A 13,541-nucleotide genomic window follows, 5' to 3' on the forward strand; every position below is an offset into this window, starting at 1 on the left:
GGTCCCTAACTCACATTCATACATACACATACTAGAGCCAATTTAGACAGGAGCCAATTAACCTACCAGCATGTCTTTGGAGTGTGGGAGGAAACTGGAGTACCCAGAGGAAACCCACGCAGGCACAAGGAGAACATGAAAACTCCAGGAAGGGGGTGCCGTGGCTGGGATTCGAACTGACTACCCTAGTACTGCCAGGTGGAAGTGCTAACCATTTAGTCACTGTGCTGCCCATTTTACAATTAATATATCTGAAGAATTTTTGGGGATTTGTACTGCTATCAATTTTTGCTGCCTTGATTTCCTTTTTACATATTCTGTTATAATCTTTGTAATGTTTGAACGGTGATAATGTTCCTTAATTTTTATATTTTATAAGAGCTCTTTTCTTACTATTTATAGCTTTTTTTAAATTTGGCTGTAAGCCACATAGGTTTTATTTTTAGCCTTTTAAACTTATTGCCCTTGGGAATATATTTTACAATGTGTTCACATACAGTCGTTGAAAAACTCCAATTTCTGTGTTGTGCTCATCGATGGCAATATTGCCTCCCAGTCTTGGAGAGCAGCTCTCAGCCTTGGAAAGTTAGCTCTCTTAAAGTTGAGTGTTTTTCTTTTTCCCGTATGTGCTTGTTGTTTACAGCTAACAATAAATGAAATCATGTTATAGTCACTGCTACCCAGATGTTCTTTTATATGGACATTAGTAATAAGCTCTGCATGGTTTGAGATTAATAGGTCCAGCAGAGCATCATTCCTCCATGAACTGTACCATAAAATTGTCCTGTAATAGGTTTATACATTTTTGCCCTTTAACTGTTCCTGCAGTGCCATTACTCCAGTCAATTTCCTGGTAGTTAAAATCCCCCATTATCATCACTGTCCCAGCCCTTGCAGTCCTTTTGATCTGTTCAATTACCTGAGTCTCCACCTCCTCATTAACACTGGGTGGCCTATAACAAACACCATTGATTACCTTTTGTAGTACGCTCAATATTAATGGCCCAGTCATGTGAAGAATGAAGCCAAGATTAAGCAATACCAATTAAATCATAGTTCTCTTCATGCACCAAAGCTTCCAACTCACCTATTTTACTGGGCAGACTTCTGGCATTGGTGAACACACACTTTAATTGACACCTTTTGCACATGTATTTTGCATATTTTTTATTTCCCTACAAATGGTAGCAATTCCAATGGTTGTTTGTAATATGGAAGCCTTCTTATCACCTGCCATAGCCCTCCCCCCATCTTTCCCCATTCAACCCACCAATAAGGACTGACCCTGTCTGATCTGTCTGTCCCATTATAATCTAATTCTCCCTCCCCCCTCGATCCTAGTTTAAATACACCTCCAACCGTCCCATAAACCTTTCCCCCAGCACAGCAGACCCCCTTTCATTTAGGTGCAAACCATCTTTAGCATATAGGTTGCACCCCAATTACTTTTTTTGTTTACAAACGATTTTATTTTTTCAAGAAATAGTCTGTAAAATAACAGTACAGCTTCAAACAATGTGTACAGTAGTAACAAAGCACAGTTGAATTGTACATTTCAAAAAGGCACAATCATATCGAAAAAGTAAAAATGAAAAGAAGAGAGAATAGAGTCTAAGTACATGAGAAATATAAATAAGGAGATAGGTAGAATTATATATCTGCCAACAGTACAAGTCAGGCAAGCCTCAAATGGAATGGCCCTAAGCATGCAGTAAATGTCTATGAACCTTCCAAGATTCCCATTTTCTATCAAATAAGTGCATTTTATCCAGTAAGGTGTAATGAATTAGTTCCATGAGCATCACAGCATCTACTCTATGTAAAACAGAGGCCAATGGTACCGTAGGAGATTTCCAATGTAGGGCAATAGCCCACAGAGTGGATATACAAATAGTATGTATCAATCTCATAACACTAGTTTGAACCCCCGGGATTTGAACACCCAATAGGCAGGACTGTATAGTCAGATGTACCGGGGTACCCACCAGTGCAGTAACTATTCGGATATCCTGCGCCACACCAAGGATAAAGTTGGGCAAGCCCAAAATGTATGTACCAAAGTACCGGTAAGGCCGTAGCCGCGGAAACATAAGGGGGACGTCTGTGGGACGTCTGATGAGGTATAATACCATCTGGTTAATACCTTGAGGGCAGTCTCACGGACAGAAAGGGATCTGGAGCTCTTACATATGTTATCCACCATGGAGTCCCAATCCTCATCCGAAAAGGTGATACCACTATCCATACCCCAATGACTTTTAGCCCAGTGCTCTAGAAACCCAAATGCTTCCCTCTTACACCAGGTCTTTAGCCATGCATTCAGTTCTCTAATCTCCTCCTGTCTTTCCTTTGTTGCACATGGCACAGGAAATATTTCAGAGAATATCACCTTGGAGGTCCTTCCCTTCAACTTGCAGCCTAGTTCTTTAAAATGATTCTTACAGGATCTCCACCTTACATGTATTCTGTCATTGGTTCCAACAAGGACCAAGACAGCTGGGTCAGGCACCACCCCTCCAAGTAATTTATCAACCCAGTCCACTACATGCCTAACCCTGACACCAGGGAGACAGCATACCATTCGGTTGAAGCGATCCTGGCGACAAATTGTTCTATCAGTCCCTCTGACTATAGAATCTCCTGTTACCACCAACTGTCTAGGCCTTTCTGCACTACCCTCACCACCCCTCCCAGATGGTCTGCTTTCCCAGCTGTTAGGGATAGCAGTGACATCCAGGGCTGCCACCCCTGAGCTTGCCACCCCACATCTTCACCCAACTTGGCAAATCTGTTTGGGTGCACAAACCCAGGCCTGGCCTTCCTTTCCTGTGATCCCCTACCACTCCCTCTTGCTACAATAACCCATCTTCCTACCTGATAATCCTGACTGGCCCCTCCACATCAATCCCCTTATCTACCTGCTCAGAGAGCAGAAGACCTCTTTCAGGGTTGTTGGTTCTGCCCAGTGTTGTAACTTGCTCCTCCAGATCTCTAACGTGAGCTTCCAGAAGGGCAAACTGCTCACATCTGTCGCAGCGGTATCCATCCTGGAACTGTTGCTCCATTGTTGCATACATGCGTCACATTGTGCACTGCACAAAACCTTCAATCCTGCTAGCACTCATTATCCCAGTTACAATATTATTATTACTTGCAGGAAATATCAGTTGTCAATTACAGGTTAGACTCCTGTTTTAAACTCTATTTTGTTAACTTCACGTAATCACATTTCCACTTGATCAAAGGTTCAGCAAGCAAAATACAGGCAAGCTCAAGAATGAGCACGCTCAGAATGAGTTCTACAGAAAGTTAAATAGTACCTGTAGAACCTTTAACCAATTAACCCCTCTCCTTAATTAGTAGACTGAAGGAAGGAAAGGAAAGAAAAATGCTATTTAAAAAGTAACAGAAAAGGTGATTTAAAAAAGTAAAAGCTGCAAGCAAGACCCCAAAGAAGGAGAGAAAACATCTACAAGCACCAGCAATCACCAACAGTCAAAAGCAAAACTATTCTTCACTCTCCACTCAAATTTCCCACTCTTTAGATTCCAGCCAGAAAAATGTGCTTCCTTTAAAGTAAATGAACTTTTTGCCTCCCCAGCATCCTCCCCAGTTAGATATAGCTGCTCTCAGTTGCTAAGTGCTCTGGCTCTTGCGGAACAGTCCCGTGATTTTGGACATTGTTACATACTGTCTGTGTCCCACAGGCTGTCCTGCAGGATCCAGAATACTTGACATTTTGCAGAGTGGCAGTGGAATGGTCTTCTGAAAGTGTAGTCCTGGCAGGTGTAGCACGGTAACAAATATATGCAAGTAACCACTGAATACCAGTGCTTATTCTTTCTCCCCCTGACACCAAAGGTCTGTTTTTAATTGTGCTCCTTCTGGCACCAACAATGTGGGGCTTCTCTCACTCTCTCTTTACTCTACTCTCTGCTCTTCTATGATTTATACAAAATAGGGCAGACTGAAGAGAAACAAAGAGGGCAATGTGCAACATAACAAACTACGCTGCTTTTAAAATGAAAGGAACACTTTTTAAACAGAGTGTAGCATAAAGTCAGTTAAACTCCTGGGATATTGATCTGGTCAGTTAAGTAGCAGAGGGGGTTGTTAATCAGTTTCAGCTGCTTTTGTGTTAATGAAATTAACAACAGGTGCACTAGATGGGCAACAATGAGACGACCCCCAAAACAGGAATGGTTTTACAGGTGGAGGCCACTGACATTTGTTTCCCTACTCATCTTTTCTGACTGTTTTTCACTAGTTTTGTATTTGGCTAGGGTCAGTGTCACTACTGGTAGCATGAGGCGATACCTGGACCCTACAGAGGTTGCACAGGCAGTCCAACTTCTTCAGGATGGCACATCAATACATGTCATTGCCAGACGTTTTGCTGTGTCTCCCAGCACAGTCTTAATAGCATGGAGGAGATTCCAGGAGACAGGCAGTTACTCTAGGAGGGCTGGACAGGAGGGCCGTAGAAAGTCATTAACCCATCAGCAGGGCCAGTATCTGCTCCTTTGTGCAAGGAGGAACAGGATGAGCACTGCCAGAGCCCTACAAAATGACGTCCAGCAGGCCACTGGTGTGAAAGTCTCTGACTAAACAATCAGAAACCAACTTCATGAGGGTGGCCTGAGGGCTCGACATCCTCTAGTGGGCCCTGTGCTCACTGCTCGGCACCATAGAGCTCGATTGGCATTTGCCATTGAACATCAGAGTTGGCAGGTCCGCCACTGGCACCTTGCGCTTTTCACAGATGGGAGCAGGTTCACCCTGAGCACATGTGACAGACATGAAAAGGTCTGGAGAAGCCGTGGAGAACATTATGCTACCTGTAATATCGTTCAGCGTGACCGTTGTTGCCCCGATGTTGTCCGGCATGCATACAAGCACATGGGGGCCATACAAACTACTGAGTACCATTTTGAGTTGCTGCAATGTAATTTCAGCAAAATGGACTAGCCTGCTGCATCATTTGTTCACTTTGATTTTCGGGCTGTAGGTTGATCATTTTAATTTCCATCAAACGATGGGGCATCCTTACATTCCTAACACATTATCCAGTCCATATCAGTATAGATATCTAGCATGATATTTTTCCCCATTGAGATGTGATGTGTTTTCAAAGTGTTCCTTTACTTTTTTTGAGCAGTGTATATAGTCAAGCCCATTTTGGAACACCACCACATGACTGGCAGGAGGCTCTATTCACTCTCCCCATTTGTATTCCCACACTTAATGACATCCCTCCTATTTATTTCCAAATGTTAGCAACTAAGCACTCCAGCAGTTATAACATTAGAAACAGCGGCTATTTTCTTGATCCCTTAGGGGATTTAATTAAGATTTTAAACTATAATGATAATTCTTTTCTGCAGTCTCTCTTAATATGCTTTTGACTGGTGAGTTTCATCCCTCAGACTTTTCTCCATTTTTTGCCCATCTCTGCAATTGTTCTATATTACCTTTTTGTAAGTGTGGTCTCCAGAACTGGGCGTAGATTTCTAAATGAGGTCTAAGGCCCCATTCACACTGCAGCTATTCATGGCCATTTTCATGTAATCAGTCATGCAGTAAATACCAGCAATTGATTAGCCTTGGATGCAAGCTGTCTGTGTCCAGGGACAGTCATCTGCAGGTAATCGCTGCATGTTCGATTACATTCGAACAGCTACGATTAGCTGTGGGAGCTCTCAGCCTCCCATTTCTTTAAATGTGACTTCCCAACCACAGCTTATCGCAGGGAACACGACTGAGTATCCCATGGTTAATCACAAATATCCCCATTCACAAGTTTGAATTTTTTTTTCTGTTTTTTTTAGCAGCACTATTGCAATGAGTCCATTTTTATAAACAGAACCTATGTGTGGCATATGTATGTGAAGAGCTAAATTTTGTTTTTGTTTTTTTAACTTTATTTCAGACAACTACCATGGATGTTGTTATGAAAACTGTACCGATTCCGGATACTGGTGATAGTGTGGTACGTAAGGGATTTATTCTGTAAGAGTTCATTTAAAATATCCTCTCACTATCAGATCTATTCAGCAAGGCCCCCTTCATGCTGGTCACATCCATTCTGATCTGTAAACAGATCCACAGCGAAATTGGAGCCATACTGTATAAATGTCACTTTTGTGAAATCTGTGTCCATTAAGTTGTTCTGCTAGGACCTTACAGTGATACTAAACTCACTACAGACCTACCCTACTAAATTCAGTCTATATATGCAGTAAAGCATGATTGTTCTACTCACTGTGGAACCTAAGGGGTTAATCCTCTGCATTGTGTAAAAAGGGTGTTTGATTCTGTCTTCTCTGATCCTCCCCTTCTTCCACAGTCCCCAATCCATCAACTGAACAGAGCCTTGGAGGCAAGCTGCACATGCTCCTTTTAGTGTGTATTGCTAGAGCGTTTTTTTCCCCTGGGAGAGTGCATGTGATCAGTACAGGGCCAATCAACGCTGTCCAGATAGAGGGTCAGGGGTCCTGCAGCCTCATAGGACAATTAGGGGAGAATGAAAACTCCTCCTACAAGCTTTAACCAGTGCTGTGCTGGACACTGATAGAAGTCACAAGACTGCTCTAACTTCTGATGAGGAAAAGTATTAATCAGTTTATATTTACTAACATAATTGTATTTCCATGTTTTGTGTACTGTGGGAGACCAAATATAGTGAATGCAGAGTCATGGGTTTAGTAACACTTTAGTGCACCCATGGGTCTATGGGCAGGCAGATGTAAATGGATGTGCAACTACCTCAGATCCATGTGGTTTTAGTCCAACAAAATGGAAAAAGACGCAGACCTTTTTCCATTTTATTTTCCTAACCTAGACAGACTCTGAGGTAGTTGAATGTAAACAAATTCACATCTGGTTACATCCACCTGCTCAGAGACCTGTATGAAGCTTCCATTCAGATCCTCCTGAAAAACCAACAGACAGATTTCAACTGAACAGCCAATTGAAAAGACCCTTAAACAATTCATAAGTAGCAGTAATAATCTGCAGTATGCATTAATCTACAGAAAACAGATTGGGGTTTCTTAATTTATAATATTTACAGTTGAATTGTGATTATTGGTCATTATATGTAGCACTATTCATTGCTTTCTGTCTTGAATAAGCTTGTATATTATTGTGTTCCAAATGTGTATGATTATGTGGCTGAGATGGATCATTTTCAGTAACCTTATATTATAATAGATAAACCTTAGGTAAGGGCTATTTCAGAAGCTGCTTGTAATGCTTATGTCATGTAATTAGGATTAGGATTTAGGTTAGCTCATGAGCTAAACAGTTGGTCAGAAACACTCCAAAACAGACAGAACAAACAGTTTTAGTATGAAATTTAAAGAGGTTACAAAGTATTTTTCTATTTTTTTTGCATTAAATCAATAGCAAACAGGCTATGCACGGTGGTAATGCTCAGAGTGGTGGCTTAGCTCTTCTTTTAGAGTCTCCCGCCTGTGCTTTCTGCTCCTCCTCTTCTCTGAGTACCCTATGAGCAAACCATGTGCTGAGGGGGCACTTGTGCGGGCACACTCCTGAGCCAGACTGTGTACATTCTTAGACGCACACAGCACGGCTTGTCCACACCTCCGCTGCTTCCTCACATGATTTGACTGACAGCAGCTCTGAGACACCTGTGAATGCAGGAAGAGCGGGGCAACACTGCACACAGGACAGCGCTGAATCAAGAGAGGATTCAGGCAAGTGTTTGGGGATCAGCATGGGGACTGATATTGGAAGGTTTTTTTACCTTGATGCAGAGAATTTTTTAAGGTAAGAAAACATTTGCCTTTAGAGCCACTTTAACATCATTTTAACAAAATCATATGTTTGACAACATTTCCAGAAAAATTGGGGAGACTCTTTGCAGCAGTAATAGAAAAGTGTGTGTGTGTGTGTGTGTGTGTGTGTGTGTTCGTGGCCCCCTTGACATGGACAGCATACGACAGTTTGTAAATAGGATGTTTTCATAATGAGTCTTGCTACTCATATCTGATGAGAGCTAAAATCATAAATTTTGTATAGCAGAATGTTTCTGAAGCCTGTGGAAACTATAGAATGAACTGTAGAAGAAGGAGAATGGCTGCTGTTTTTCTGAACAATTCCAAGTCCATGCTGGAAGTTCTCACAATTGGAGATTGGTTACGAGGAGATCAGACACAATGGAGTTGATTTTTCAAAGAAATATTGGCTGATCACTTTGTAAAAGTGTAAGTTTACTCTGTTGACTATGTGCACCTTGGATATTTCCTAACGCATGGTTGGGTATTCAAAGTTACACAGGTCCATCTATTTATATACACTTTGAAAAGCGAACATTCACTTTGCATAGTGTACAGCATTTTCTCCTTTAGCACATTAGCCCCAATCTCCATCTGTAGTAGTCGTTTTGTAAAAAAAAAAATATATATATCACACTGTTGTACTAACTCCTGTCTAATCAATTGTATCTTAATGCACTGTTTTGTGCATTAAAAGCTCATTCAAACCAAAATGTAAACTTTTACTTTTCGATGTTATCAATCCTCTGTTATGTAAAAACTGCACCTATATGGTATTCTTCTAGCCAGATTAAATGGCTATAAAAAAAAGTAGTAATTCTATGTAAGTGGTCTTTTTATGTAAACACTGTATTGGAGAATTTAGGCCTTTATAGAAAAGCTTTGTCCGTGGACAAATGTAGTTTGCTTTTGGGCACATTCGCTTATATTTGATATAAATTTGAGATGCTTTTAATATCATTCACAGTTGGCAGGTATATTTGACATTCCGTTCTTATCCTTATGAAATACATTTACTTTCCTTTTTAAGCTTTTAAAAATTTGCATTGCAAATGACTTGTATGGTTCCTTCACACCAGTGTGGTAGGTGCGATGCATTAAAAAATGTCCTGCTTGCTGTATCTGTCATGCACTTGTATCCACACACGTGATAAATAGAGTTCAGCGCACCATTCCTAAACGTCATAGGCATGAAACCACCCTTATGGGGAGAGAAGTATTTCTGACAAAAACAAATGGCCATGGACACAGAACCCTTTGTCTGATTAAAACCTCCTAATGAGCTCTCTAATAAAGGATGCGTCACTGCAAGGATGACTCACAGGAGGTCTGTAGACAGCCAGCTTCTTTCAGCAAAGCTGAAAGCTAGGGTAGCTGAATATGTGAAAAGGAGACTAGAGCTCCATCTTATGGCAAATATGTCAATTTGGTATCAAATATCTATTTTCATGTCCCTAAAGTAAATAAAAAAATATGTGGGGCTTAAGAGGGTCTAAAGGTGTTTAAGATGCTGATACTAAGATGGTTAAATAGGGGTTTAAGGTACAGACACAAAGATGGTTAAAGGGTTTCTTGGTAACATGTTATCCTGTCAAGCAAATACTGCAGTTGTGATAAATTTGTGATAAAGGTCAGAATGCCACCTCAAAATAGATTATGAATTCCCTCTAGTCTTGTGCTGCAAGATTTTACATGCCTCTTCACATGTGGAATGTGTGGGTAGGCTGCTTCAGGGAGCTCCTACTGTATAACTCTCTCTGTCTCCACCTGATGCATCATGTTCTGTCTTCCAGACCATAGGATTCAATCTGGCTATCAGAAATATCTTAAGCCGGCCAGAGATGGATTGAATTTCGGCTGGTTCAGCAGGAACCATCTGAGATTCAGTCTATGTATGGGCAGGCTGATTATACCCTAGTGGATTCATCGATCGACTTGGGTATAATCAGCATGGCAGATTTTTATCATGTGATTATTGCCCGCGGCTATTGCCACCTTCAGTAATAATTGTGTTCTCCCAGCAGGGACACCTCCCCCCTTTACAAAACCATATGTCATAGTAGAGCCTGATATCTGCGGGATGCTTGTGGGAGTATTGTGACAAAAGATTGCTGCGGAAATTCCTGCACAGGTGAAAATCCCACAAGAGTGAGAAAATATATACATTTATATACCTACGATCAAAATTAGAAAAAGGACATACAGTGAGCCTGGGCTCAAAAAACACCTACATTCACTGTTTAGTCTTGAAAAATAACTTGTAGGTAACCCTTGACAATTATTTTAAAGAAGCACATGACAGATTGCCTAAAAAGCAATCATAAATAGTACCAATATAAGCAGAGGTTTCTATAATATCGCAACTATATTACTGCCTCTATGCATGATATAATCAAATAAATTGGTCAATATCTGTATCAAAATATGTTTATAAACATCAGAATATGACCTGGACAAATTTAAAACAACCATACTCTTAACCACATCATGTATAAAGGATAACAAGGCACTCTACCTGAAGCTTGTGGCAGCACGGCCAGGGGCTCCACAGAGGGAAACCCCTCAGTTGGCCAGCCCTCCACATCACTGCCAAGAGAACACCACTACACATCTTGCTTCCTTGATAGGCCAGATAAAGAGGATATCTACTTTACAAATAATTCAAAATTGTTTTCAGTAGAAAAGGGTCTAAGATCTGGTCATATATAAAACTATACTCAGATCTACCCAGGTATCCATAGTTTTTTCTTTTTGTAGTAATACACAAAAGCTCATTCGAATATTACCCTAATGGGTATAAAGTCAAATAATTAACATTTAAGGCAATTACCTGCACTGTATCACTCCACACTGCTACAACAAACCATCCAGCTCAGCAAAGTTTCAGCCACCAAGCCAACTCCCAACAGGTCCAGGTTGCGACTGTTCAATAAACCTTTCTATAAATGTGGTAACAAACCGGTGCTAGCACTTGTCTACATCAATGGTGCCCTTAGGTAATTAGCACAGACAATAATTGCCGATAACACCTGTGCAGGGAAAAAGGAACACTTCTGCCTGTATGGCCTTCTCTTCCATCTGCTGTGCTGTCATAAGTTATTTCCGGTGCGCCAAAGATGCCGTGACGTCATTTCCGGTGTGCCAAAGACGCTGTGACATAATTTCTGGTCTAGCAAAGACTGCGCCGGCACATATAGAAACCTCAAGGTTGCTAAAAATCTTAACCAGTACCACTTGGCAAAAAAGGGGGGACAACTAAGATGGAACCATAGCTCAATGTCCCCAAAGCTATGGAAGGCAGGTGGAAAATCGAAAAGTCCTACAGCCAATGGGGAAGGTATGAGACTAACATATGCTCACAGGTAATTTTCTGTACTTTGTACTTTTAAAGAGATTAAACATGGCAGGAAATGTGCATATATTGCAAAGATCTACTTCTGTTTTTTGGTTTCTGTTTTTTTTTTTGTTATTGCTAAAGGATAACATTTTTGCAGTTGGGTAGACTTGTATAGAATTTTTTTGTAAACAAATGCCAAAAGTATAATATTCAGATACCACAGTTTTTAATATAGTTCATTGTATGCCTTTAATTTGATATAGAAAAAGGAAATTGCATGGTTCCTTTGTAGCTAATATAGAGACCCAGCACAACACTAAATCTAAATTAACATCTAAATGTTGTGTATACACAATGGTATATACAGTTGATGAAACCTAATGAGTTAATAAGTGTAAAACCGTTTACACTCTGTTACATCAACGTTAATTCACAGATATATGAAAAGCTAGCTTTCGAACAGGAGTATAAAATAAATCATTCTTAAATGTGGTGAGTGCTCAGTTCTTGTACAGGACAGCTAATCCTTAACACTCAGGAAGCGGGTCAATTAATCAGCAGATTCTGGACAAGTTCTGTTCATCAGCAGATTTGGGACAGATGCTAGTGATCAGTGGATCCAGGCAAATTCAGCTAACTGGTGTTTCAAGTAAATACATTCTGAGGGGGCACTTTATAAGCCCCAAGACACCTGGTCATTGTTTTAAAAGGGAACCTATCAGTGGCGAAAAATGTGAGGTGTCATTTCTGGCCTGTTTTAAAAAGTGTGTGCACCATAGCACTAGTCCCTATTTTTATTATATGAAATGAGTTGTGGACCTGGAACAGCCATGTCTACTGAGAGTTTCCACAGCTGGTATGTGCATGCTTGCTCTAGATCAGTGGCAAAGACAGTACTGAAGGAAAGATACAGATGATAGCGCCAAGGCTTGCACCTTCAAAAATCAGCAAAAACCCCGGGTATGGCTATATTACATTATTATATTGTTTAAACTTGAACCAATGTAAATCTATATATATATACCATTCCTGGCCGATGCCCCTGGAAGCTAGAAAACACAGAAGTAGACACCGCTACTCCAGTGATCGCCAGTTGCTTTCGGGTCTTATGCTGAGTGGTTGCACTTCTGCTTATTGAACACAGGAGGTTGGCTGCTCAACACAGACACCATTCCCTAGAATGCTTTGCATTTTTCTGAATGAATGCAAGTGTTCTCTGATTGGATGAGGTAGTGAGTGTGACTTCACTGCCCTGCCTCTCTGCTTAATCTAATCAGAGAACACTTTACATTCACTCTGAATTGCGCCCATCTTCAGTAGGCTGGAGTGCAGCCATTCATTGCGGAACCTGGGAGCAAGTGGAGATCATTGAAGTAGCAGTGTCTACTTCAGTGATTTCCAACTTCCAAGGGCATCAGCCAGGTCATGGTGTGTGTGTGTATGTATATGTATATGTGTGTGTATATATATATATATATATATATATATATATATATATAATATATATATATTTTTTTTTTATAACATTGGTTCTAGCTGGACCAATGTAACTACACTGCTAAAAAAAATTAAAGGAACACTTTGAGAACACATCAGATCTCAATGGGGAAAACTATCATGCTGGATATCTATACTGATATGGACTGGGTAATAGGTTAGGAACGTAAGGATTCTCCATCGTTTGATGGAAATGAAAATTATCAAGATACAAAAGACTAAATTGAAAGAGACCCCGAAAATCAAAGTGAAAAAAATTTATGCAGCAGGCTAGTCCATTTTGCTAAAATTTCATTGCAGCAACTCAAAATGGTACTCAGTAGTTTGTATGGCCCCTGTGTGCTTGTATGCATGCTGGACAATGTTGGGGCATGCTCCTAATGAGACGAGATGGTGTCCTGCGGTATTTCCTCCCAGATCTGGACAAGGGCATCACTGAGCTCCTGGATAGTGAGAGATGCAACCTGGCATCATCGGATGAACCAAAACATGATATCTCAGAGCTGTTCTATTGGATTTAGGGCAGGTGAGCGTGGGGGCCATTCAGTGGTATCAATTCCTGCATACTCTCGCCACATGAGGCCAGGCATTGTCATGCACCAGGAGGAACCCAGGACCCACTGCACCAACGCAGGGTCTGACAATGGGTCCAAGGATTTCATCCCGATACCTAATGGCACTCAGGGTGCCATTGTCTAGCCTGTAGAGGTCTGTGCGTCCCACCATGGATATGCCTCCCCACACCATCACTGACCCACCACCAAAACAGTAATGCTGAACGATGTTACAGGCAGCATAGCATTCTCCATGGCATCTCCAGACCCTTTCACGTCTCTCACATGTGCTCAGGGGGAACCTGCTCCCATCTGTGAAAAGTACAGGATGCCAGTGGCGGACCTACCAATTCT

At 41.1% G+C, this 13,541-nt stretch overlaps 1 protein-coding gene across 1 annotated transcript in view; it reads left to right on the top strand.

Moving 5' to 3' along the window:
* The window catches only part of IFT27 (intraflagellar transport 27), a 73,829-nt gene that overhangs the window by 40,888 nt on the left and 19,400 nt on the right, over positions 1–13,541 (top strand). The window contains exon 3 of the mRNA XM_089681950.1: positions 5,930–5,989. Within this exon, the coding sequence (XP_089538076.1) occupies positions 5,930–5,989 (60 nt within the window). The remainder of the gene's footprint in view (positions 1–5,929; positions 5,990–13,541) is intronic.

The sequence above is a fragment of the Staurois parvus genome, unplaced genomic scaffold (assembly GCF_062004578.1).
Source record: "Staurois parvus isolate SC_StPar_1 unplaced genomic scaffold, SC_StPar_1.0 ptg000282l, whole genome shotgun sequence".
NCBI classification, from domain to species: Eukaryota; Metazoa; Chordata; class Amphibia; order Anura; family Ranidae; genus Staurois; species Staurois parvus.